The 27,075-nt window shown below is 35.1% G+C and overlaps 1 protein-coding gene across 3 annotated transcripts in view; it reads right to left on the reverse strand.

Moving 5' to 3' along the window:
* Positions 1–27,075, reverse strand: part of ASPH (aspartate beta-hydroxylase) — a 114,497-nt gene that overhangs the window by 49,819 nt on the left and 37,603 nt on the right. For 2 of the 3 annotated variants that reach the window (XM_041412810.1, XM_041412809.1), the window contains 10 exons: positions 24,895–24,981; positions 23,331–23,405; positions 22,690–22,851; positions 20,969–21,028; positions 19,349–19,405; positions 18,765–18,809; positions 18,004–18,039; positions 11,272–11,325; positions 10,240–10,284; positions 718–759 (listed from right to left, as the gene is read on the reverse strand). In XM_041412810.1, the coding sequence (XP_041268744.1) occupies positions 718–759; positions 10,240–10,284; positions 11,272–11,325; positions 18,004–18,039; positions 18,765–18,809; positions 19,349–19,405; positions 20,969–21,028; positions 22,690–22,851; positions 23,331–23,405; positions 24,895–24,981 (663 nt within the window). Of the gene's footprint in view, positions 1–717; positions 760–4,156; positions 6,010–10,239; positions 10,285–11,271; positions 11,326–18,003; positions 18,040–18,764; positions 18,810–19,348; positions 19,406–20,968; positions 21,029–22,689; positions 22,852–23,330; positions 23,406–24,894; positions 24,982–27,075 lie in introns of those variants that run through there. The other variant, XM_041412811.1, reaches the window with a different exon arrangement.

The raw sequence follows: 27,075 nt of genomic DNA on the forward strand, positions 1-27,075 counted from the left end.
TCCCCCTGTACTCAGCACTGGTGAGGTTGCACCCAAATCCTGGGGTCAGCTTTGGGCCCCTCACTACAAGGGAGACATTGAGGGGCTGGAGCGTGTCCAGAGAAGGGCAACGGAGCTGGGGAAGGGTCCAGAGCACAAATCTGATGAGGCAGCTGGGAGTGTTTGGGGGGCATTGAACCTGGAGAAAAGCAGGCTCAGGAAGGACCTTATTGTTCTCTACAGCATCCTGAAAGGAGATTGTAGTGAGGGTAGTGAGGTGGAGGTTGGTCTCTTTCCACAGGTAACAAGGGACAGAATAAGAAGCCATGGCCCCAAGTTGCTCCTGGACAGGTTTAGATGGGACATTAGGAAAACTTTTTTTCACTGGAAAGGTTGTCAGGCTGTCCTGGTGGCATTTAAAAGATGTGTTACTTAGGGACATGGTTCAGTTAGGTTGTGAGTTGGAGTCAATGACCTTAAAGGTCTTTTCCAACCTAAAGAATTCTATCCTTCCATTCTGCATCCAGGTAACATTGATTGGCTACATTGGTGCCAGTCTTGGAAACAACCAAGAGTTTACCTATAAAAGTACACGCTCTCTGGATGTTTATTCAACTGCAGTTTATCTACATGAGATGTACTGGAGCAAAGTTTCACTAGTCTTTAGTCTGATTTAAATGAATCCTCCCAGAAAGCATGGATTTGAATTTCAGAACAGAATGTTACTTTCAGACTTACCTTTTTCTGCTTTGTCTTGTTCAGTTTCTTTTTCACTTTTCCCTAGAACATTAAAAATATAATTTCATTGAAATAAATTTATGTTAACATTTTATGATAAGAGATACAAGAAAATTCCAATTTATACTCAAAACAATTGAGTCAACAGGCCTTTTTTGTTTCATTTTTATTTTTTAAAATAACCATAGATTCTTTTCTGAACTATATAGTTACATAAAAGGTCTTTCCCTGCAGATGCTTCAAATATTAAAATATTACTTCCATCACAAAACATTTCACAGAATTTCTCCTCTAGATATTTAATATATTTTGTTGATATACTCTTACAATTCAAGCTATTTTCCAAAAAAGAAAATCTGTTCACTAATTAAAAAGATATTGGAAACACTAGCTTAATACATACATTTGGTTAAAATGTTAAGACGAAATCAACTTAAGTCTCATTTTTAGAAGTGACTTGGGTACTTGGAAGCTTTTGTCTTTTTTCACCTTTTAAAACAATGTAACAGGTGTTTTGCGAACATCTGACTGCAGAGGCGGATGTTAAATAAGCGTTCAGACAGTCTACAGCAACAGCAAACTAAATCCTGGAGAAAAATCATGTATGTGTATTTCATGAAGGTGGTAGATACAGAAAGAAAAATCTTTCCTCCCCCTAAATACTTTTTGACCCTGCCCTACTCTATAACATACCATGCATCTTGCCTCACAATTCCAACACTGTTATTCTGTTTCCATTTTTTTTCCCAATAAGCTTCCAATATTTCCTCCTGATAAACTTAGAGGACACTAAACAGGGAGGTCTGCTGCCTCTTTAGCTAGTTACTGTCCTCTTTAACATAGACTGTTTGAAGTATTCTTATGTATATAAAAAACATTTTCTTTAATTTCCAAGTAATTTAGAGATACCTTGTCTGAATACTCAGTCTTTACTGCTTTTTAAACTGACTGCTCAGAAGCATTATAGTGTGAATATGACATTTTAAAATGCAGAAAAACATTACATTTTTTTAATAAAGAAACTGGATTATGCACACACATGAAATCAAAATTTTTAACACTCTAATTTCATCCTTTTCTACAGGCTGACAACTGCTATTCCTGAATATATGGACACTATAACTCTAATTTATATTCAGTACAAGGCAGAATGAGCATTAACTTGATTATATGGTAAATTAAATAAATATGATCACACTGAAATTCATTCACTTCTTCAATTACATAATGAGATCTAGATTGTCAATTAGACTGTAAAAAATGACAAAAGATCTATAGAGTCAATTACATACTAGGAACAATTATTACTGTAGCAGTATCTTAATGAAAGCATTGTGCAGTACTTCCTAAAACCCTGGCTTCTGTATTTTTTTGCACGTCACACAATCAATAAAATGGTCATATGTCATACAAAACACTATATTTTTAGAAGAGCAATAATGCAGCCCCAGATGAAATAACAGTTTAGTTTTACAATTTTCACACAAACCAGTTGGTTCACTCATATTTCTATTTTTACCACCTCTCATTACCATGACACATCATGCTAGTTAGCCACCCATTTTCTATGTATCCTCTCCTTTATCAGCAACACTTGAGATTCTCACCTGGCCTCTTCTCTCTACTTCATTCTGGGTCACTGGATAACCTGCTTGCACACATCTTGGTTACTTCTGCAACTTCTCTTCCATTACAGGAAGAACAATGTATATGACCTCATCACTCTAAAGGCTGCTCCCATCTCCCATTTCTTGTCTGGCTTCACATTTCTTTATTCCTGAGACTCATTCAACATATAACCCACAGCCCTCTACACCTATTTATACACTAGAATCAGTTCTTCAAACTCTCAGACTATTTTCAACCCGTATTCTGCTAAATTAGTTGCCATCAACTTCACCAAAGCTTCTCCAATGATCTTTAAATACTCCCACTTTTCCTCCTATGTAGCTGCTTTTGAAATTCATCACAACTTGATCTTGTTAGCTCTGAAGCTAACAATTCACACTTCACTAAGAATTCACTTCAGCATCATTTTCAGCACATATTGCTTTGTTCCTTCCACACTGATCCCTAGCATATTTCAGTGGTGCAAAAGGTTTTAATTATGCTATTTCTGACAAAGGCTTAAAAATGTGCTCTCTCAAAGACAGGGAAATGATAATAAATCTTGAGACTATTTTTTCATCAACTTAAACCAACTGTAGCTCAAGCAAACAAACAAAAAAAAATCTCAGCTCTTCAAACCACTCTCATTCTTTACTCAATGTCCTCATTTCCAGCAAAGTAATTCAAGATGAAAATCACTGACAAAACAGCTTTAGCTAATCTCTATAGGCTAGGAGTGCTATCACAATATAAGGAATGCACCAGGGACTCCCAAGCAGGTTTCTACTAGGAAGAATAAATTTATTTTTCATATTACAACTAAATGTTTGATGGCATATGAGAACAACCTAAGTCGCAATTAAAAATGTGTTTCAGACCTTGCAGATTTTATATGAATCTCAATCAACACTATAAATGCACAATACAAATTATTTACAGATATGTAATTTTTGAAACATGGAAAATTACAAATGATCAGTAAAATCATTACATTTTTCAGTATCTTTACTGTATGAAATCTTCGCTATTTTCTTTACTTCCTTGAAAGAAATGCCATGATATGGTACTTTTTCAATTACATAAAATGTTAAAAAGTCACTTAAACTGTAATATATTGGCAGTATTAAAATACAACTTTAGTATTCTACTCTTTGCTTACTGGTATTTCTTCCTGTGATTTCCAAATAAAGCAAATTAATCCAAGATTTCATAGATTCACTGACATATAACAAGTGGCTATGTAGCAATGTGAAAATATTAAGGAAAAGGCAATCTTTTGACTTTTTCTTAAACTACTATTCAGCAATATCAGACTATTAAAGCTATGAAGGTGTCTGAAAACTGAATAGGCCAATGAAGATTTTTGCTTTCACAGAACTGAATGGACCTTATCAGATTTCTGATTTAAACTATGGACCATAACCATAATATTCTGTATGCAAAACAGATATATCACTTTTTCCACACATTTGTGTTTGTCAAGAAGTGCTATCTCATCCATTATAAGTTACAAACAGAAATTATGTTTCATGGAACATCAAAAATTCAGCCCCAGCTGGTTGCAGAATGTCAATACTCCGAAAGGACAATCACGACACAATTACAGAAGACACAAACCTTAGCTCATTTCCTTCACATAACAGCAGCCAGAAATAAAACTAATTAATTTTACTTGCTACTTGCCCCTTGTAAACAATACTTTCAAATATATATTTTTAATATTCAAATTCACAATTAAAAAATATTAATCAGTGGCTGAGTCAAATACTTATCCCTATAGCTAATATTTAATACATTTGGGAATAAATAATGACACTAGAAAGACAAAGATATTCTTCTGTGTTTTATTGCAGCCAAACATTAAAATGGATTAAATATACATATTTTCAACAGTCCACTTGACCTTGCTCAGCTTGGCATATTTTTGTAAACATGAAGCACGTAAAATCACATACCCAGCTACAAAATACTTAAAATGCAATCACAGCGTAATATACTCTCACAGTCCCATAATTCTACAAATAGGCTGCCACTGTTATATAAAATGTCCTCCATTCACCATTCCAATATAATTCCCAAGATACCTCACAAAATATGGCTTTGTAAAAATTATTGCTCTGCAATTCACAATCACAGGTAATTTTACTAGAATATCCCATCCCAAACACATCACAGTCAAAGAGTATTATTGCTTTCCTGAAAAGTCTAAAGATATCACTTTGGGACACCTGTATTTGTTGATCAGATGTAACACATGGACTCTTACTGACATCCCAAACCCAAAAAAAGGGCAAGCATGTATGATGCCCCTTTCACTACAAATGTAAGCTTCGAAAACCCTGACTTCAAAACAGTGTTACAGAAATTGAAAGTCTTCCTGTAAACCAAAAGGCAACCAACTGTTAGGGTTACCAAATTGGTTTTCTTTTTATAAATTTATCTTACTTTATTTCTCCTAAGTTCCTGTAACAGGCTTGGCAACTTCCTAAAATCACAGCAATTATTCCTGAGCCAAAAAGGAACACATGCAAAATATCAAAGAATGAAATATGTCTTCGTAATTGTGGAACAGCAGCACAGAACAGGTAAAAAGCACACCTGTTATATTAAAATTCTAAATCACTCACAGTACCTAAATTTCAGATGTACCATTTTTAAGAGCATTCACAAGTGTAGGTCTTAAATTCTGACATCCTATTTTTCTTAAGGTTGAATTTCCGAACTACTTTTTTAAAATAAAATTTGCCAATCAAGTATTCATGCAAATTTGATTTTAAAATAATTTACTGAACATAAAGCTTATTAAAGCCAGCTTTGAGATCATTATATTGATAGGTGAACCAAAATGGAATAATTTCACTGAATTCAACCTGATTCCAGCAACTCAATCTTGCTGCAATCTCCACTGACTTCCTGTCAGGCTAGCATCTAGTCTTTAGACATTTTTGCTTGAAAAATCAGATGACCATAAATAAAAAGTGCTAATTCATACATAACAGGTTTTTGAAACTGTAATTCTGTAATCTGGCCTTTTACTAGTATGAATTAAACACACATTTTATACCTTGTTAAGGTATTTTAAAATCACCTGAAATTCATGTTGTTAACTGTTGACATAACATCAGTGCAAAGAGACAGAAGTCAAACTTCACAGCATAGAGTGTGCCTGATTAGTGTTTTTTAATAAAATGCAATTAGGCTGTATTCTATATAAGCAGTTATGAAACATTTAAAAATTCATAACATCATATGTTTCTTTTGACCAAACTGCTCTGTACATACTGTATGAATCCACAACAAAAGATATATATTAAAATCTGAAAAAAATGTACTTGCTGCTATGTTATAAATAGAATATTAACAGTTGCTTAAACAGTACATGAAATGCAGCTCTAAGCTGTAACTTTGTCACAAACACAGAAGAAAAATAATGAATTCACTAAACTTGACCAAGGGAAAAAATATCAGACAGATATGTAAACTAAACATCCAAGTGTTAAAAATGCTTACTAAAATGACAGTTGGCTAAAACCCATTTACAACATCTTAGTGTTCATTCCCCAAACCCTGAACTGCTTGGTAATTACATCATAAGTCTATTTCAACCATCTGCTCCCCTTTTGTAGCGTATGGTTAGGACTGGTCCTCCTGATGTAGGGACTTTTCTTTTGAAGCTTTAAGTATCTGAAAAAATAAGGGGAAATCTATATTAAAGGACCAACCAAAACACAACTTCCTCTAAAACAATAACAAAAAAATCTAAAATGCTAAAAAATGCAACTTTGTATCAGAGTAATATAAAAAAGCTATCATTTCTAAGAGCTACCTTAATGAATATACACAAAGTTGCTGTATAAGGTGGGAAACAAGTATTTTTATTACCATATGGCACTATTTTTACCTTGTAAAGAATATCTAGGCCATGCCACAAATCCATTTAAACATTTCGATTTTGGTTTGGTTTTTAGTGTTGGTTTGATTTTGGGTTTTATTTGCTAAAGTTAAAGGCAACTGGAAAAGAGGAGCCAGGGAGTGAGGAAGGGTCAAGGTTCTAAATTGGAAACTTCTCTACACATAAGGGGTTTCAGCAGTTGGTAAACTAAATGTGGAGTTATAAAAACATCAAGGATATAAGGTGAAGGGAAGGAGTGGAGCAACTCGTAGATATTTTAAATCTAAACACATACAAGCAAATACAGAGAGTAATGGTGCCCCCTAAACCTGCAATGTCTCCCTCAAATATGTGTCTAACAAGTACCACTCTATCACAACCACTGCAATTTATGTGCCAGTGTAAAGCAGGATTAGCCAGAAAACCCGAATCAGTAAAATTTCAAGCTAGTTTATCAAACTATTAGTTTATGAAGTCCATTAGATTGTAAAAGCGCAGATTATAACAGCAGAAGTGTCCCACACCTGGAAAAGAATACTGGCAGTAATTTCAGAAGTAAACTCAGAGAACTGGAAAACAGGACTTACAGGTACCTAGGATGTACTTGACTAGTATGAACTTTATTGTGATGTGCCCTGAAGTCAGCAAAAAACTTTTGACTTGCACTCCAGCACATGCAAATCCCACACCCAGTGTCTTCTCTGGTGATATGAGAATGTTCCTAACAGCGAAATTCAATCTCTGAGCTATCTCCTGCTTTCTTTCCAAAAAACTAAGTTCCTATGTTTTAGCAAAAACCAAAAAACTGCTCCAAACTTGATACAAACTGGTGCCACCATGCTTCATATGCAGTTGCATAATTTAAACTACTGAAGAATAAGGAATGCATGGTGACATTTCTGAATTTCTTTCACTCTGCCTGAAGTTATGTTTGCTATTGCTTAGAGAACAGGAAATATTAGCTTTGAACAACTGATGAAATAAAATCACAAACAAAGAAGAAAGACTCCTGACAACGAAATCTCCCATACTGAATCCTCCATCACAAAGAGGATATAAAAGAAACCCAGGAAACATGAATGTCAATCTGAGAGGAAAATTTTAGAGTAATGTTGCTTTCAAAATGAAATATTCACAAAAAAGACAGGTAAATATACTTAATAGCAGAAGAACTAATAATTTAATCAAATTTTATTAATTGTCAGTAAAACTAATGACATAAACATGTTCTATGTTTCTTTTGTCCGTTTCCCAGGATGCTACTTGAATTTTATGTGCTGAAACAATAAGACTTTTTGAAAAAGTTCTTCTGCCCTCAGAGTGGTTCCCACATAACTACACAAATTGTAAGGATTCTTAAATTAGTGCAGTGCTCAGATTTTGTGCTGATCAAATTATTTTCATTTTCTACTTCCTAAACAAAGGATCATGAACATTGGACTACATCTAGTAATTACTTGTGTCTTTAATTACTGTAATAAGTGTCTTTAAAACACATTTTGATTGATTCCCTCACTTTTTCCCTATGAAGAGAAAAAGAAAATAATTAATTCCTTTGAGTACTGCTGCTATTATCTGTTTCTAAAAGCTATGCCAGGATAGACGTCAAGGTAATTTTGTGATTTAAATGGTGTATTGCACCAATTTTGAGAACAACCACAAGTAAAAAAAAGAATAAATCCAAAAGATTTATTCAGAAATACCTATCATTTCAAAGTAGAACAGGCTATTTCTCATTCTAGCAGTGTTAGAAAACGGCAAGGAGTCTCTCAGTATCACAATACTACAAAAGGAGAGCGGATAACTAGGTTCAATTCCACTATCTTATTTGCAAATACATCTGCAATTAGAGGAGTGATCATTCCCCTTCACTTGGCACTGGGGAGGCTGTATCTCGAATCCTGTGTCCAGTTTAGGCCCCTCACTGCAAGAAGAACATTGAAGTGCTGCAGTGAGTCTAGAGAAGGACAGAGCTGGCGGGGGGGGTCTGGACACAAGTCTCATAAGGAGCAGCTGAGGGAGCTGGGGTTGTTTAGTCTGGAGTCAAGGAGGCTCAGGAAGAAGGTTACTGCTCTCCATAAATGTCTCAAAGGAGGTTGTAGCCAGGTGAGGGTCAGTCTCTTCCTCCAAGTAGCAAGAGATAGTTTGAGAAAACAGTGCTAAGTTGTACCAGGAGAGGTTTAGATTTGGTGTGAGAAAAAATTTCTTCCCCAAAAGGATGGTCAAACATTGGAACAGGCTGCCCAAGGAAGAGGTGGAGTCCCCAGCCTGCAGGCATTTAAAAGATGTGTAGATATGACACTTGGGTGACACATGGTTTAGTGGTGGACTTGCCAGTTTTAGGTCTAAAGCTGGACTTGACTTTAAGGGTCTTTTGCTATCCAAATGATGCTATGATTCAAAATGGCATATTTAGAAATCCATCACTACTATATAAAACACCTAAGTTGTTTTTGGGGTTTTTTTTGTGAAGGTAGAAAAATTAATTTGCAGCTGCAAGACGAGCCATAATTTACAATACAAAAACTGATAGAAATATGGTTCCAAAACCCCAAGATTTCAACTTGGCACTTCTATGTTGAATTGAATTTTTAAATAGTATCTGTAATTCAAGAAATCATCTCAATATCCTCAATTAACATTGTGTAGTGGAATTATCTACTGTTGAAAATTTTTAATACTTCTTAAGGGTCTTTTTGTTATTTTAACTTTAAATAGCAACCTTTTCTGAGAGAAAACATATTTTCCTCTTCTCCAGTTCCAACTTAATGCACAACAAACTCAGTGAAGACTACCTTTGCTGGACTTCTTGCCCATGCTGTCAAAGATAATTACTGTTTGTTTCTACACTGATTATAAGCTTTGGTTAAGAATACTTCATATTCATTATGAAACAAAACACTTTCAGTTAATGCATCTATTAAATAATAGCTATGGCTTCAAACTTTCCAACACACCACATGGCTGTTGTGATAAACAGCTCTGAAAGACCTTGCAGACAACACAGTTATGCACCAATACGAGCATTTCAAACCGCACAGCTAAGGTTCAGCATACAAACTCAAACATGAACTAAACCATGCCTCCAATCTGTACTGGACAACCACAAAAGGCCTCCTGTGATTTCTTCACTTCTTTGGCTACTTTTGACATGACTAAGAACCAAATACAGATACTGTATCGAAAAAGAAAAAAAAAAAAAACAACAACAACGCAGAACTCTCTGGGCACCACATCTTGTAAGAGCTCCTGCATAGACCTCCTCCTCCCCTAGAAAGGGGGTCAGGCTAACCAGCACAAAACAAAAATACAGCTGCTAGAGCTAGTCTTGGATTGCAGCTTTTCTGATGTACTGCCCTGAGATACAACTCTGTGTTCCACTCAACACAACTAGTTAGGTAAAACAAGCAAACTAGCAAATTGCAATAATTAACTCCAAGAAACATAACAATATGCAGTTCTTGAATTTAGAAGCCACTTATCCATGCTAAAAATGGTTTTAGTAAAATCCATGTCTACTACTGTTAGGCAACAGATTGAAGAACTGGAAGTGCTCTTGTTGTTAAAATCAGTTATACCAAGAAAAATGTGATGGCATGACAAAACAGTCTCTGTTTCCAGATCAATGCCCCAGTAATGTGCCACTGTCAGATTCCAACAGATCCAACTGACACACAGAGAAGTAACACTATCACTGTCCATGATAATTGCTTTGGAGAGGAAGTACACACATACTGACACCTGAAATTGTTGTATTTTCCTTTCAAAAGTATTCAGCTCTATGTGAAATTGTTAAAAATAAGTTCTAAATTAAAACAACTTAGTTTATTTGGAATGCTTTCATATAACCCAATAACTATCATTGACATTTATCAAGTATACTAGAAAAATTATTGCTTCTAAACCAAGAAGCAACTTTGACAATAATGATATCCCTTTGCAAAGTAATTTGATTACTAATTTCCATGTAGCTACAGCTTCACTTTTTTAGGAAAAAAACCAAGCATCCAAGATTGACTTACCGACTTGAACATCATCTGAATAATCTTCAGCTTTAACAGGCTTCTCTGTAAGTAAAAAATGTAAATGTAAAACTCAACGACTTCCAAAATATTTACAAAAAGCTCCTTTTGTTTTTTTTTCCATAGTGACCTAATAAGACTGCTCTGTAATACTACTTTTGCAGAAGTGGGATGCAAACTTCTTCTTTGGCTAACTTTTTCCAAGAGATAGACTCATACATAGGTAGGCCAATGAGCCTATTGTAGGACTGCACACTTTCAAAAATAATACTTCAAATTTCTGAAACTATACTTTCCAAAGCACACACATCCCAGTTTCACATGCTACTACAGCATGGGCTTAGAAAACATCTATATATACCTATTATCTTTCTAGATATAACTGTGAAATACTTGACTTCAAAATTCAGTTACTTTTATTTCTATATGTATGTTCAAATTAGACATGTCACACATCACCTAGTGCTACTACTGCTAATAAACTGAAGTCTGCACACATGCTTGGAAGGACTCAGTCTCATCAGAAAAACTTCACCTATTATGTACAACCAGCCAGGATGCTGGTTGTAAATAATAGGAAGAATTGAAGAGGGGAAATACTTTCTCTGATTGGGAAGACCATGAATGAAGAGCTCAAAGCTTAAGAGACATTCCACTTTATTCCTTACATATACCCTCTTTCCTGATTATGCACACCTGACTGGCTGGTGGAAAACAGATCATGGAAAAGAAATTTTCATTACCATCATATAACCAAATATGTTCATTTTTATTGGTACAAGTTTTTCTGTAAAAAAGCACTCTTGACTTCTAAAACTGAAGAGTCCTTTCCAAGCCACTAAATATGTCATTAAAAAGAACAAGATGCTAGATTCCAAAAACACAGATATGTTTGTCCTTGAAAGAAAATAGCTGCAGAAAAAGTTATGAATGTATTTTTATTGCAGCACAGAATCCTATTCCATAGTATTTATCATTCCCAATTATTAATTTTTTAAAGTAGAAAATGCATGGAAAACACAATATACAAACCTGATTCCTCTGGTTCAATGGCCACATCATCTTCTGTTTGCTTACTTTCTATTCCTAGATAGAAAAAAGTGTTGAAAGTTATTCACATTACCTTCTTAATTTTGTTTTTATTTCCCAACAGCCACACGACTGAATTAGTATCAAACAAAAAGGAAGAGTTCAGTTAACTGGAGAGTAGGAAAAATGGTATTAAATGCATTTTGGTATTAAAAATCCAAAAATTTGCCTACTAGAAATACATTTCTACTGCACACACCAGAAGGATTTTAGTTTCAATTGTTGTTTGAGTGAAACAATGTACGTTATCCCTTTGAATCATACAAGAATGCATTTTTTAAACAGAAAACCTAAATAAATATAGCATCAAATCCTACACACAGTGCTCAGGATAAACTGCTTAGATCGCTTTGCTCTAGCTGACTCAACCAACATCATGTTTGAGAAAAACTTCCTTAACAAAATGCTTAACTTCTTAGAGCAGATCTTTAAATTACATTTAACACATTATTAATTTAAAATTCTTCAGGAACAATACAGAAAACAAAAATTTACAACACAACCTTTCTGAGTAGTAATGTGGGAAATCTCCACAGAGCTTTAATTTGAGCAATGGAATAAGCATTTCACAAGAATGCCATGAAGTTCAACAAGGCCAGATACAAGGTCCTGCACCAGGGTCAGGGCAACCTCCAGTACCAATAAACACTGGGGGAAGAAGAGATTGAGAGCATCCCTGTGAAGAATGACTTGGATATTCTGGTGGATAAAACACTGGACACGAGTCAAAAGTGTGCACTCCCAGCCCAGAAGGCCAGGTGCATCCGTGGATGCATCTGAAGAGGAGTCTCTCCCCAGACCCCCTGCGGAATGCTGCATCCAGCTCCGGAGTTTTTAGAACAAGACAGATGTGGACCTGTTAGAACAGGTTCAGATGAGGTCCAGGAAGATGATCAGAGGGCTGGAGCACCTCTCCCAGGAAGGCAGGCTGACAGGCTGGGACTGTTCAGCCTGGACAAAAGAAGACTCCAGTGAGACCTTACCGCAGCCTTTCAATAAGGGATCTTGTTAAAGAGATGGAGAGATTTTTTTACTCAAGCCTGAGCAACAAGACAACATATTTTGAAGTGAAAAAGAGGAGACTTTATGATGAGTGTGGTGAGACACTGGAACAGGTTGACCAGCACAGTAGTGGATGCTCCATCCCTGGAAGTGTTTAAAGTCAGGCTAGACAGAGCTTTGAGCAAGGTGACTAAGAATAAGATGTCCCCAGACATGGCAGGGAGATTGAACAAGATGATCTTCAAATATCCCTTCTAATCCAAACTATTCCATTATTCTATTCTCTGCTGTGTTTTTCTTTTGTTTGTTTGGGGATTTTTAAAAATTATGTTAATAAATATAAATGGAAGAAAAAAGTTTTTTCAAGCTATAAAATTTCATACCTGAGAGGTCTTTACCAATATCAAAATCTTCAACAATTTCCTCTATAAGTATAAAAAGGAAAAAAACATGTATAATCAGCTTGCCTTTTTTTTTAATCTGTTTTTCAAACATATATATTTCACCAAAACACTAAGATCACAATTATAAGGTATATACCTGGCCCTGTGGCTTCATTCACCCCCTTTGAAAGGTCCTCAACAGCTAAGAAAACATTCAATTCAGAGCGAGAATGAAGTCAAGCCCTCAAGCGATGAAACTTATACACTACACAAAAGAACACAGCCAGCAGGTAGACATGTTTACCTGACATTAACAAGCAGACACTTTGATGAATTCCAGGGGAAAAAAATACACTGTAAATATTCTTTCCTGTTTCACTAAATAGCTCTTCTATTCATCAGCTAGTTATTTCAAAATTTTACCTTTTCAGCAATTGTTGTTTGGATTCTGATACAATAACTGAAATTTTAAAACCACATCTTAATCTTTCTAAATACATTCAAGTACTCATATGCCCCTGCTTTGCAGCATCAACCCCATCTCCTAGACATAAGTGAAAACCAACCAAAAAACCTGCATACCTATAAACTTTAAAAGTCTTGTTTGTATAAACATGTAATTCATTTGAGAGTCCTAATTTCCTTCCTGAAGCACAACAAAGAAATTCTACAACTTAATGGATTCTAGTGAAAAAATAATTTATTTTTGTTTTCTTTTAATATGGCACTTTTTTAACTCCTGTGACTGTCCTCTTAAGATTATGACCACAAAGGTGACAAAACAGATACTTACAATTTATTTACACTAGAGAACTTCTTGACTTCCTTCTAAACTAAATGACTGTCAGGTTTTTTCAGTTATGACTCTCAAAAGAGCTAGCATTTCAAAACAACAAAGTATACAGAACCCAGAGAGAATACTGCAGACAAATAATCTGTAATTGCTTCTACTAATTAGACAAATGCACCAACAAGAGGTCTGCATCAAAGCAGAGCCAGCACTGACAGCCTGTACATTTTGAAAGATGTTACACACCGGTTGCGGGGTTATGAGGAGGGGTCATTGAAGAAGCAGTGTCTGTGATGAACTACTGTGGCCCAGCTGTCCACTAAAAGCCTCAGACACCCCACTCTGTGTGGGTGAGACCTTAAAGATGAATCCTCAAGGACAGCATATTAGAACAAAGTTTCTCAGTTCAGAGGCAAAAATCTAACTTCATAACAATACAGGCTCTGACGAACCTTTGCCATAACTGGCAATGGCATGACTGAAGGTCACAGAGATTGTGTACTTCAACATATATAAACAGCAAGATTAAGTCTATTATCTTTATGCTAATTTGCCTAAAATATTTTTGTATATATATATATATATATGTGTATATATATATATATAGGTATACACCTGTATCTTGAGCGTCAGCCTGCTTTTCATGTTTTGGTTCTGAAAGGAAAGGAAAATAAAATTCCTGGGTGGTTGATATGCACAAAGTATTCTAAAAATCTGGTTAAACATACAGTTATTTTGTTAATGGCAAAAGCAAAGGCCTTAAAAAAAACTTCCCCTGGTTTGGGGGAATAGATATATGAAGGCTTTCCAGAGCTTGTAGTAGAAATTCTACATTAAAAACCCCAAACCATATGTGTACATATTGATGAAATTTCAAGATTTTCTATCACACAGATGAAATGCTGAAAACAATTGCAACAGATCTGGCATTCAGTACAGTTGTTACAATTCTCCTACATTCTTAATCTTTGCACAGTCAGCCTAATTTTTGTAATTCTGAAAAAGAAACAAATCAAGAATATTCATTATTTCATTTTAGATAATGTCTGAAAATAGACAAAATACTATCCATTGTCTGAATTTTTAATATACACTTACAGTGAATTTTAGACTGAAAAAGGTCATTCAGTTTGGATAATTTAATCATCTAACAGGTACTAATCCTTATCTGAAAAAGGTTATTTACATAACATTAAAAAAAAAGAACAAAAACCACCCACCTTTATACTATCATTGTATCTTTTAAGATATTGTTTATCTTATTAATGGTTGTGTGGCTCTCCCCACATTCATTTGAAAAAGAGTTCTTAGAGAATACCCTTAAAAAAACCATCCAGAACTCTTTCTTCCTAATGAAAATCTCAAGCTTGCTTTCTTTCTCTAGTTTCATGGCCAGAAAATGTAGGAAACTCTTCATAAAACTAGCAGTTATGTACAAAAACTGAGTTCTGAATTCCAAATTCTATGATCAATCATATACACGCTCCACTGTGGGAATTTATTTCCACTAAAGAATTTTTAGCATTGGCAATAACCTCAGTGATGTGACTACAGTGATCCTATAAGAGTAGTTCCTGATCTGAATTAAGAACCAAGCTTCACAAAGCCAGAGTCACAAAAGAAATTGGACTGCTCTTGCCAGCAATCATCTTGCACTGTCTTCAGCTTTGAGAACTCTAGAAAGCACCAGGATTGAAGAATATATTTCACCTGAAGATCTTGCCAGAAGAGGGGAAACGTGATAGAAATGGGCAAGATAAATGGACTCAAAGCTATACTTCTGTTGATTTCACAGACAATTGCATATGAAGGCTTTAATGTGAATCTTCTTTTGGGGTTCAGCTGCAGTTTTGGAGCCCATGCCAAAACCACAACCTTCACATTTGAGAGGAAGGATTTCAGATCTCCACAATGGCCTCCAAGCATTCTTTCACTTCAGAAAAATGGAGCCAAAATCGCTCTTCTCTAAAAACAAAGTAAATCTGTTTCACTTTCAATCCAACCAAAACCATGCAAAAAGGTAAAAGAAAGATGAACCTAGAGACAAACGGGATGAAAAACAGGCGCAACTGCTAAGATGGTGTCTAGCACATGAACATGAACATGCCTGAAAGTCCACGGACTGAAATCAGACTCAACTGAGAAGGAAAAAAAGTGGTGTGTGACAGAAAGGCAGCCTCAACCCACTGGTCTTTTTCTTCTCAACTGCTCCAGGCTGGAGCTCTGAAATTAAATTCCTCTAAAAAGTACAAAGGATGCATTGTGTTTTCTCTTGCAACCAGAATGCCTTCAAGGTAGAACTTGAAAGCAAGGTAAAATTATGCTGTGAAAAGGCAAATTTTATCAAGAGGAAAGCAGTTTTCTATAGATTATGTTGAACTGTGGGAATAATTTATTACATAAAGAAGCCTGAAAATTTAATAGCCAAGAATAATAGGTTTTTTTGATAGTCACATGCTACCTCAGAATTTCCTTTTGAGAAAAAGAATTGAAGCTCCTGTTCTCCTTATTGTCCTAATCAGAGGACCGGCAAGAATAAAGAAAGTGTAGGGGGATTTATCTGATACTATTTAAAACTCTCATTGCAGTCCAGAGAGGCAACTGCACATGAAACCGCTGCTTCCTGAAGTAAATGAATCACTGTATTTTGTGACTCACAAAATACAGTGATTCACTGTTATTGTGTTGGGGTGCCACAATAGACTGCAAAATATTAAATGCTTTTGGAACTGATTTTAAAAAAAGATGATGCAATTTACTTTGTAACCTTCCTGATCAACTCAGACAAAAAGCAGATATAGATGTCTCTTCACACGGGCATGAAAGCATTTTCTTTTTGTGTTACCACTACTTATGAAAGAGCACGAAAAGTAAAGATTAGAAATTGCACTTTTTCATATCTAGGTGTGAGAAGCAAGATATATGATTCTGGATTAGGAACTGATCATAAAATAACTATGTCCTGGAAAGGCAAGTGAAAAATAAGCCCTGGGAAAAAAACCTAGAGTCACTTGCTTTTCTATCCTATTACTGCTGAGACATCTTGTCAAGGGCACCATAACTGAGGCAAATAATTATTTTCTGCAGACTGAGAAAGACACAGGCTAAGGGCTAAGTACACCTTTGGGCCACTGAAAGTCTTTCAACAGAATTTTGACTTCTATCCCAAAGGAGGATGTTGGAATTTACCTCCTGATAACAAAGAATGTACTTCAAGGTTTTCTGTTGCAAATATTTTGAAGAAAACATGTCCTTTGCTCAGGTTACATAAACATGGGAAATAAACAAGAGTGCCTTAAAGGTATGTTTAACTATTCTGAAATGTGGTAGTCTCCAGAAGGATAACACAGCAGGAATCACAACCACACGCCTTTGTTTCAAGGCTGTGACTACTATTTTTCTCGTTTACTTTTTGATTGGGTTTCAGCAATCATTAGAAAATCATCAACCAAATCAAACTAAAACAATAACTCCCAAAGAACTAGTAGTGACAGACAAGGTGATACTGAGAAAGAAAAGGTGAAAAGGTGATACTGAGCTAAACAGATTAAATAAACCTCATCTGACCGGGCCAGGGTTTCACAAGGAAAAAGGAATGGCAAAGCCTTCAACATTCTTATTCCACATATGCACAAACTATGGCATTAGGACCAGGATGGGAATATAATGAGCATGCATACTCTACACTTGGACCAGTGTTATAAGATTGACTGACTGACTGTCGGGGTCCGCTGTTATTTGTCTCTGCCCCGACACGGGAAAAGTGGTTCTGGGTGGCCGTGATTTCGAAGGATGAGTCTGGACTCTCAGATTTTCAGTCTTCAATCTTGTTTATTAATTCTTATCTACAAAGTTTTTCTCTCTGCCCAGCCGAGGTCTGCTCAGCAGGACAGTCAAGTGCACTCTCCCCCTCTCACAGGGCGGTTGTGTCCTTTATAGTGAAATTTACGTGTATCATATTTACCTTTATTTCCCAATACTATTCACCCTTATAGACAAGTGTACTTTCACCATGAACCAATCCCAAAGTGCCAACATCACCACACAAAATGGAAGACATGAAGAAGAAAGAACACAGGACCCACACCCTGAATCCTCCATCTTGCCTTCATGATCCCCCCTGTACCTATTTTTCTAAAATCTGTATTTCCTCCTGTAAATATACTATTCACACCCAAGAAGCTCTCATTTCCTCACACACAGATTTTTCCCCTTTAGATGGATCAAAGTCAAGCCACCAGACACTTTTGGCAACATTCCAGGGTTTTCGAGCCCCCCAGGGGCTCCCCCGGTGTCTCTGCACATCCAGAGTGAAGTGTTGAGGTCCCACAACTGACTGATTACAAACACAGGGAGTTTGAACAGACAACTCAAAACCTTAGCTGCGAACTTGCAAAGTTAATGTGGCAGCATAGAAAATCTTTAAAGAAAGTAATTCCACTTGTGTATTAATGAAAGATTTTGATACTGTAGTTTCAGTAAATATAGCAGCTGTCATACCTTGGTCTTCACTATAATCTTCATGCACTCTATCCTCTGTTTAAAGAAAAAGAAAAATGAGTGGGAAAATTCATGGAATTTTAAGGCAATAAAGACACACAAATGCACACACACCCAAACAATGTAAAGTTTATTCAAATAAAATATTTGAAACTATAGTAGTTCATACTGTAATAAAGTTAATAAAAGTGCAAAGGTAAAGATTTCTAAAAGATCCCGTGAGAAGAACTGATTGATTTTCTGGCTTCAAAAGACAGACTTAAAAAAGAAAGCAGTATCAGCAGGCTTTCTTATACAGTTCATAAATATTCATAAATATTTTGATTCTGAATTATTTATAAATCATTTTTATATATAGCCAACTTCTACAGAGTAATTTTGGCATCTTCTTGTTATGACTTCATTGCTTTTAAAAAAATTTAAGAGATATTACTTTCTTCTTGACATCACACTATTTAAATTATTTTTTATCCATAGAAACACTTCTATACAGTTTGAAATACCAATATCCATTCTCTTGGAAATTCAACCCTCAAAATATCATTCTGCCCTTTTGGCTGACATTACAGAAATGTAGTACTCAATGTATGTTTTAGCATCATTTCCTTAGGAAGTTATTATGTCTACATTGTTGTGGTTTGTTTTTTTGGGGTTTTTTTGGGTTTTTTTTTGGTTTTTTTTTTGGTCGTGTCTCATTGTCTTGGTTTTGGGCCAAAATTCAGTGAATCTTCAATAAAAAGAAAGAAGACTTTGGACTGTACCTGCATAAAGTTCCATAGTATCTTCTGGCATTATCTCAGAGTCACCTTAAATCGAAATATTTAATATTTTATATTCAAATTGAATTTTCATGCAATAGCTAAATAACACAAGAGAGCTTAAAATATATATATATAAAAAACACATATTTAGCTTAAAAATGAAAGAAACAATCATACTGACTTAATACTACAATATCTTATTTGAAAGTGACAGCTGAATTATAAAATACAGCCAGGAACTACACCACAAACAACAAGTTTATGCATATTTGTATTTAGACTTAAAGTTAGAAATATAAGTAGGTGTTGGATAATCAATACATTGATTAGATTGGGAAACTCCTGACAGAACAAAATACTTAGATCTAAGTATTTGTAGATTGTATTCACGGAGTGTTATGCTCACAAATATAATGGTAACATAGTGGCATAAAAATCGGGCCTACTTTGAACTATCTAAAAACCATTTGAAAATAAAACTGTGAAGAAACAGTCAATATGAAACTGTTTCAGACACATTACTTTGTAGCACATTTTAAAAAGTGTGATGGTATTATCATTTGAAGTAATGAAAATTTACAAACCTGGAGTGTCTGGATCACTTACTCTCTCTTCCATATCTGCAACATAATCATCTAAGGCTGTAAATTAAATATGAACAAATAAATACCTTGAAATTAAAAATATGAAATATGTTTAATATTTCATAGTTTTAACTTGTATCCATAATGAGTCCGTCAATGGTTAAATGTAGCTCCTTAGCTAAAAACTGAAAAACTAAAACTTTATATACTGACAGTAGCAACTTGACACGTGGCAACCTAATGGAAGGTGTTGGGCCTCTCTTCCAGCCTTCTGCTATACTCTCTGTAGGAAAACTAGAGCAATGACAGCCATTGGTCTCCATCAATATTTTTTAATATTTATATGAAGAAAAAATGCAAACATCCTCTATCTTTAAAATTGCAAGGTATCTTCTTTATTAATGTGCAGAAGGTTTACTTGGTGATGGATCTATAGAAGACAAGATATGAACCAGAAACTGACCTTGCAAAATACATACTTTATTTCTGGCATCTCAGATTTAGAGCAATTTACTTCCTTTCATTACCTAGCTAAATTTGGGGGTTATTTTCCTCTATAACTACAATTCTTTTCAATGTTGTTAATATACTCGCTATGACACATCTGAGAAAACACCAGTAGTGAAGGTAGAGTAGCTTATTCTTTCACTTTGGCAGCTTGGATTCTAAACCAGTTATCCCCCACACAATTTGGAATAAGCAGTTTTAGCTGTATCAAACAAATACAACTATTTTTCTGCCACATCTGTGACACCAAACAGAACTGCAAAGTCTAGAGCTAACACTGAGTAAAACTTAAGCCTAGTACAAATAGAAATCAATGTCTAATGTAAATGCAAGAGACTGTTCATACTGTAAAGAAACATGGTTAGAATCCTGAAGAAAATACTTATCAGCCAGTAGGGAAATTGCAATATCTACTTAATGCTTCTTCATAATGGGAAAGATGAGCTAATGCCAAGGTACATGGCAAGCATAACATGAAGATGACTATTAGGTAATCAGATTAGTCCAAGCCAAATTTCAAAAAGCTTTCAAGATTAATTAAGATGTGCAGAAAGAGAGAACAAGGATAGTTCAGAATTATGTCCTTGGTGTTGACTTCACTCTCAGATAGCAGAGTCAGCCACAAAGAACAAACAGTTCTGAAGGAAACTGTTTGTTCTGCAGGAAAGGTACAAAAAACGGGATGCTCCTAATGCCAAGAAAAATATTCTAGAAGAACCTTAGTAATAGAGAGTGCCTGAAGACAATACAAGCAATAAATCTCATTCTCTCTTTTTAGACTGCACAACCACAGATCACTTGCCTACCCAGCCCCCAATAATACACAACAGCCAGAAACACATAGAAAATAAAATGTTTTTGCACCAATGAAAGCAAAGTTTCCATACCTGTCACCTGTTATTTGTAATAAAGATTTTCAACAGCAAGTATGATACAGTCATCCCAAAGTAAAATTCTCCAAGACAATAACAACTAGTTATTGAGAGAAAAAAAAAACAAATTCAAAATTATCTATTTCTAAACCAGTCCAACCTTTTCTATTTTTCTCTCTCATGTAATTTATTATATTGAGGCAGAAAACCATTATTACTGAGTATTGAAAAACAAAGATACCTGGAATTTCGTATGGTTCAGACTCCACTGCTCCAGTATCCTCCACCACAGGATCAGCATCTGAGAAATAAATATATTTGCACAAATTTTAACAGTTTTAAAATCAATAAACAAAAACACAAACCCTCTAACAGATATTATGTAAGAACAGTAATATTTCTAAGCTGTAATTCTAAGCAAATTTCCCCTAATGGCAGCAGGATCTGTATATAGACTGAAAAAAGTTACTCTTTTATTTATATACAATATTGAGAATGTGTATATATGAATAAACTTTATACACATTTTCTCAAAAAAGAGGACTCTCCACAGAAAATCCTGAATAAATTGGAGGAAAGAAGAATATGTTCACTTTGTCTTCTTAATTGCAAAGATTTAAAGTAAACAGAATTTGAATTTCTCCTCTAGTCTTCTACTTTGACTTGTGTTGTGGATGAATAAGAGATATACAGAACCAAGGAGGTTTAATAGGCCCAGACTGAAGAGTTACTTTGGTTGTGAAGAAAGAATCTCACTGCACTTCCAGACATCAAAACTTTTATATGACATCGATAACATGAGTTTTATCAAAACGTATCAAGACATATAAGTAAAAATTTCAACAGTACAAATAAAGAGCATTCAGAAAAATTTTCCCTAGTTGGATTTAGATCATATGACTCTGCTTTAATATTTTGAACTTCAATTTTCATCATCCAGTCAATGCCCCAAATTTACAAGATATGAGCATCTTCTTTATATGATGTCTTCATCTCTGCAAGACTTAAATTTAATTAATACTCTTAGGGAGCCATATTTGAATGAAAGAAGAATGAGAATAAAGTATAGAAAAGACTGTGTTAATAAACTTTAAAATTTAGTTTAATAAACCAAAAGGTCCAGAAACAGACTCCATACAGGTTTTACTGATGGAGAATGAACAGATTGAGAGCAGCCACACCAAGAAGCACTTGGGGGTGCTGGCAGATGAAAAACTGGACATGGAAAGGCTCTCCAAAGGTGTGAGAAAAGGCTGAGAACTGGGTTTCCACCTGGAGGAAAAAACACTCTGGGGTGACCTAATTGCATCCTTTCAGGATCTTAAGGGGACAAAGAAGCTGAAGAGGGATTTTTTTTTACAAGAGCATGTATTGATAGGAAAGGGGTTTTGGCTTTAAACTGAAAGGGAGCAGGTTTAGATTAGGTTGGATATAAAGTAAGAACTCTTCACTGCGAGGGTGACGAAGCACTGAAACAGTGCTTCAGAGAACAGTTGCCCAGAGAAGCTGGGAATGCCTCATTCCTGGAAATGTTCAAGGCTAGATACAATAAGGCCAGGCTTGGAATAATCTGGTCTAGTGAAAGGTGTCCTTCGTGGCAGAGGAGTTAAAACTTGGTGATCTTTAAAACCCCTTTCAACCAAAACCATTCTATATGATTATAGTCCTGCCTCTATTGGAGAGAGATATTCATATTTGGAGCGCAGATAATTTTGTTGAAAGCCCATAGAGTAGCAATTAATAATATATGGTTACCTGGATTCCAAAACACATAGCACTAAAATTCCCCATTTTGACTTAAATTATATGCATTTGCTAGATAATGGTGTGGTTGGCACTTCCTAAGGCTCTGTTTTAAGCAGAAATTACAAGTCCAAGCTTCAATGAGTCACATTGTCATTTGTCAGGGTTGGGTTTTCTTTTGGAAATTTATTTATAAAATGTATTTAGTCATTCAGATACCTTTCTGAACTGAGTCTGGTGTCTCATATGCTTCTGGAATTTCAGTCTCAAATTCTCTGAGCATGTCATCTGTTGCAGGAGCTTCAAAAGTTTCCCCATGTGTTTCTTCCTTTACTTGCCACTGGTCACTTTCACTTTCATCTACATCTTCATGTCTCTCTCCTAATCAATAATGCAGATTGTTAGTGAATAAATTTTCTTTCATATATTCTATTACCAGAATTCAGTCTTCAGTACACCCTTTGTGCTTTCCAGCTAGTCTCCAAAGGGAATGGGGAGTTACAGAAAACTTATCTGCACAGTCCAGCATTATAAACCCAACTTGCCAGGACCTTCTTTGCTCACAGTAAAGGCTAGCTCTGCTCTGTCCACTATCGCCCTCTACACAGTATTTTCAGGAAGCTTTTGTTAAATAACTGATTTGAGCTATTACTGCCAAACAAGTCTGGATAAGCAGACATAGTTTTAGGCTTTGGTGACTGAACTTTCTGAATTTTTTTGAAAATGACAAATGAGTTGATTTGAATGCTTTATGCAGGCAAAAGTACTTTAAGTGCACTCCAAAACCAGACTGTGAGATTCATCTAGCCAATGGCAGTATTTATAAACTCTTCAATGATTTCTAAGTGTTAATGCATTACCAGGATGGGAATGGAGAGCTTCATGAAGAACAGATTGAATTTCTTCTTCCAATTCTATGTCAGCAGTCTTGTGCTCTAAAAGGATTATAAATTGCAGTGAAGGTGAGCACAAAAGACAAAATCTAAACATGAACTCAAGGCTTGCAGCTTTTAGCATGCTCAATAATGTTCTTAATCCCTTTCACGAAGTTCCCTAGAGACTGACCTGGTGAACCTCTGCAACTCACACAATTAGAAAAACAATTTTGTCTTGCTTATTCACCAACATAGAAAGTATGCAACAATCACATCAGATTTGTCCATCTGAAGATGAATTGGAAGAATTTATCTACACTGCATTTTTTGCACATATATTTTTCCTGTGGTAATAACAACTTCAGGTAATTATTCAAACCAAGAGCTCTCTTCTAAGGAATTAATTTACTAACACTTTCATCCATTATCTTCCTAGAATTTAGGCAGCAGCACTAGGAAGTCATATTTGACAACAAAATGTGAGTTGCAGAAGTAGGGTCCTGTCAACTTCATAAACAGGGAAAACAGATACATTACAATATCAAGGTCTTGTTCTGCTATGAACTGCCAGGAGAAATCACAAACTGGTTTCATGGACAAGTGATTGCCATCCAACACACCAGCCCAGGACACAATAGGAATTTGTATGAAGTGTTGTCTTCATATAAATGTCCTGAAATTAACATTGAGAAACCCTACAATGACACATCTGACAAAAAAGCTCTAAACCAAGTAACAGCTGCATTTTCAAATAAGGACTCAAAATGGCACCAGTTACAAAAAATGGTCCCACAAAAACAAAAACCACACACACACACAAAAAAACCTCCCAACCAGGAAACCACATCTTGATATATTTTATAATTGATATCCTAAGAAAAGAAATGCAAGTCTTTTGAAACAAAATCTATATTCCATAGATTCCACTGGCCATATGCTCTGGATTTGCATGTTTATGTATTAGGTTCACATAAACATCACATACGATAAGCCTCTTCAATAACCAGGAAAAAACATGCACTCTCTGAATAACACTAATGCAAATCACATATGTGAAATGTGACATGTAAAAGATTTTTTTAAAATATCTCTTAAGTCTAATCCATTCTACTAATAGTATAGGGCTTTAAAAATGTTTAATTATTTTAAACAGTAAGAACTCCATTTATTGTATTTATTATATACTAGTAATTTTATCAGAAAAGTGAGTACTTTATTATCTTATTAAGTTAGTTGTTGAGAGGGTTTTGTTTATTTTTTTATGGTGAAGAATCTGTTGCTATTCTGGTTAGATATATAGTTGGAAATCAATCTAAACCACAACCGTACATCATCAGGTTATTCTAATGTGATACACCTACAATGGTCACCATGACATTTTACAATTGTCATGGTCAGTGATTTATACGAAGTTATAAACAATGACTCTGGTTAAATAAGTTTCAGTAGATAAGCAACACAAAATCTATAAGAGTCTGCATGTTAATGACACAGAATTATAGTTCAAATCATGTCTTTTGTTTCACCTACGATTCACAAAAGGTCTTACCTGATTCGACATATGACTTTTCAGCAGACTGGACAGGCTCCTCAGATTCTGGTGTGGGCTGTGCTGGGACAGATCTTTCTTTAAGGCCTGCATTTTTCAGTTATAAAGTTAACTTTATGCCCTTTTTGAACTGATTCAGTTATAAAATAAGAAAGTTCTTTCAATTAAACTTTGTCACACTCTCCAAAAATGCATTCAAACAATCAAAATTACAGGGCTGTCATAATATACAGTGATATATAAAAAGACTAAAGCATATTCAGATAGTAAACAAAGATGCTTGGAGGACAAACATACAATGAGGAGGTAGAAAGGGACAGAAATTTAAGCACTTGCTTTTATTTCAAGGTAACTGAATAAATGACTATGGTATTCTCAACATCTATTCAGTATCCAGTAAAAAACCAGGCAGCAAATTTTCTCTCTATTTTCAACTAGGGCAAAAAATGCTTCATATGATCAATTTTATAGGTCCTATGAAGAACTAATTTGAACTTTACAAAAAGCTGTACAGAGTAAGAATTACTTGAAATTCATATGTTACATCTTAGAAGACTTGATTAAGATCAGTTTGTTTTAACAACTAAATGACTATAGAAAAAGTATGACTGATGGAATTTTATCACTAAGATCATGACTATCTATACCACAGTCTCTGTCTAGAGCAAAACACAATGAAAAGAAAGCAATCAATAAATGTAATGATCAACACCATCATCATGGCAGGAGACAAAGATACAGCTGTGATAGATCATGTCACATCTTAAGACACCACATGGTCAAGAATATGTTGGTATTAGACTAATTCTCCTCTCAACTCTCCTTTAGGATCTTCAAGCAAAACTTATACAAGAGGTTCAGACTGGGCATAAGAAAAAACTCACACACCCACAAACCCCCACCTCTACGAGGGCAGTGAAATCAGTGGAAAAGACTGCACAGAGAGGTTATGCATTCCCATCCTTGGAGGTTTGAAAGAACACACTGGGAAATGGCCAGAGTAACGTGGTAATTCCTCTGAAATGACCCTGTTTTGAGCAGGATGCTGGAACACGGATCTCCCAAAGTCCTTCCACATGGAATTCGCTGATAATCCTACATCCAAGGTCAATTAAGGTAAGACTCCCTTCTCAACAAACACCACTGTCCAAAGCAAACTAGTTTTTCAACAGCTGTATACATGGAAATCAACAGAAAAGATAGAATATCAGAAAGCAAAGGCTAAACTATAATGAACACTCCTGTAGTACTAGCAATCTTGTAAAAGCAACTCTTGAGTGGATAAATATTATATTTCAAGTAAGTACAATTTAAAAAATAGTAATTACCACTTTTCTATTGGAGTCAAACATCTCAATGCAAATTGGACTAGTATGTCTCAAACCAAATTTGTGTAGAGAGATATCATTTTATGCATTATGAGAAAAACATGTATTTATTTCAAGTAATGGTTACAGGATAACAGAATTAAGTCTCTCTTATAATATTATTTAAATATATTATTTTATATTTCTATTATTTATATTATTATTTATATTTCAATTATTTGAAGATATGTAGTTAGACTATATCCAAAAGTAGTGTAACTAAGAGTCCACCACTCTGGAGTCAAAATAAAAAGCTAATGAAAAATGCCAAATGTACACTTAATTTTTGGCCAATTTTCTTCTGTCATTAAAAAACACCCAATTAGAATATTAAAAAATATTATTAAGACATTCATCTTTTCCTGCAGGACTATTAATGGCTACAAGAATAAGAAGTTACTTCCTTCTACAGCCATCTTAGGATGGAGACAGAACCAGCAACTCATATTAACAACTCTCACACGTCAGGATCCATGAGCATGGAAACAGCCACCTTGCTTTCACAAACACAGTTCAGTTACTTTACACATACACTGCTTTAAAGAAGCCTTTGTGTCCTCAATAACCAACCCCCATGTTCAGATCCAGATGACCACATACTCTGCTTCATGAACAATAAATGAATTCAAAGCATTTCAAACGACAGCCAATACTCCACACCAAACAAGCACTATGGGTACTTAACAGGAAAGAAGGAACCAACAAGAGTGTGTCTTCGTTTCACTTGCACATTTCTCAACTTAACCTTCAAGCTTTGTATACATGCCTATTATGCTTAACACTAATTTCTATTCAATCTTGTCAAGTATGTAAT

This window comes from Onychostruthus taczanowskii, unplaced genomic scaffold (assembly GCF_017590055.1).
Source record: "Onychostruthus taczanowskii isolate IOZ18803 unplaced genomic scaffold, ASM1759005v1 scaffold4, whole genome shotgun sequence".
In the NCBI taxonomy this organism is placed as follows: Eukaryota; Metazoa; Chordata; class Aves; order Passeriformes; family Passeridae; genus Onychostruthus; species Onychostruthus taczanowskii.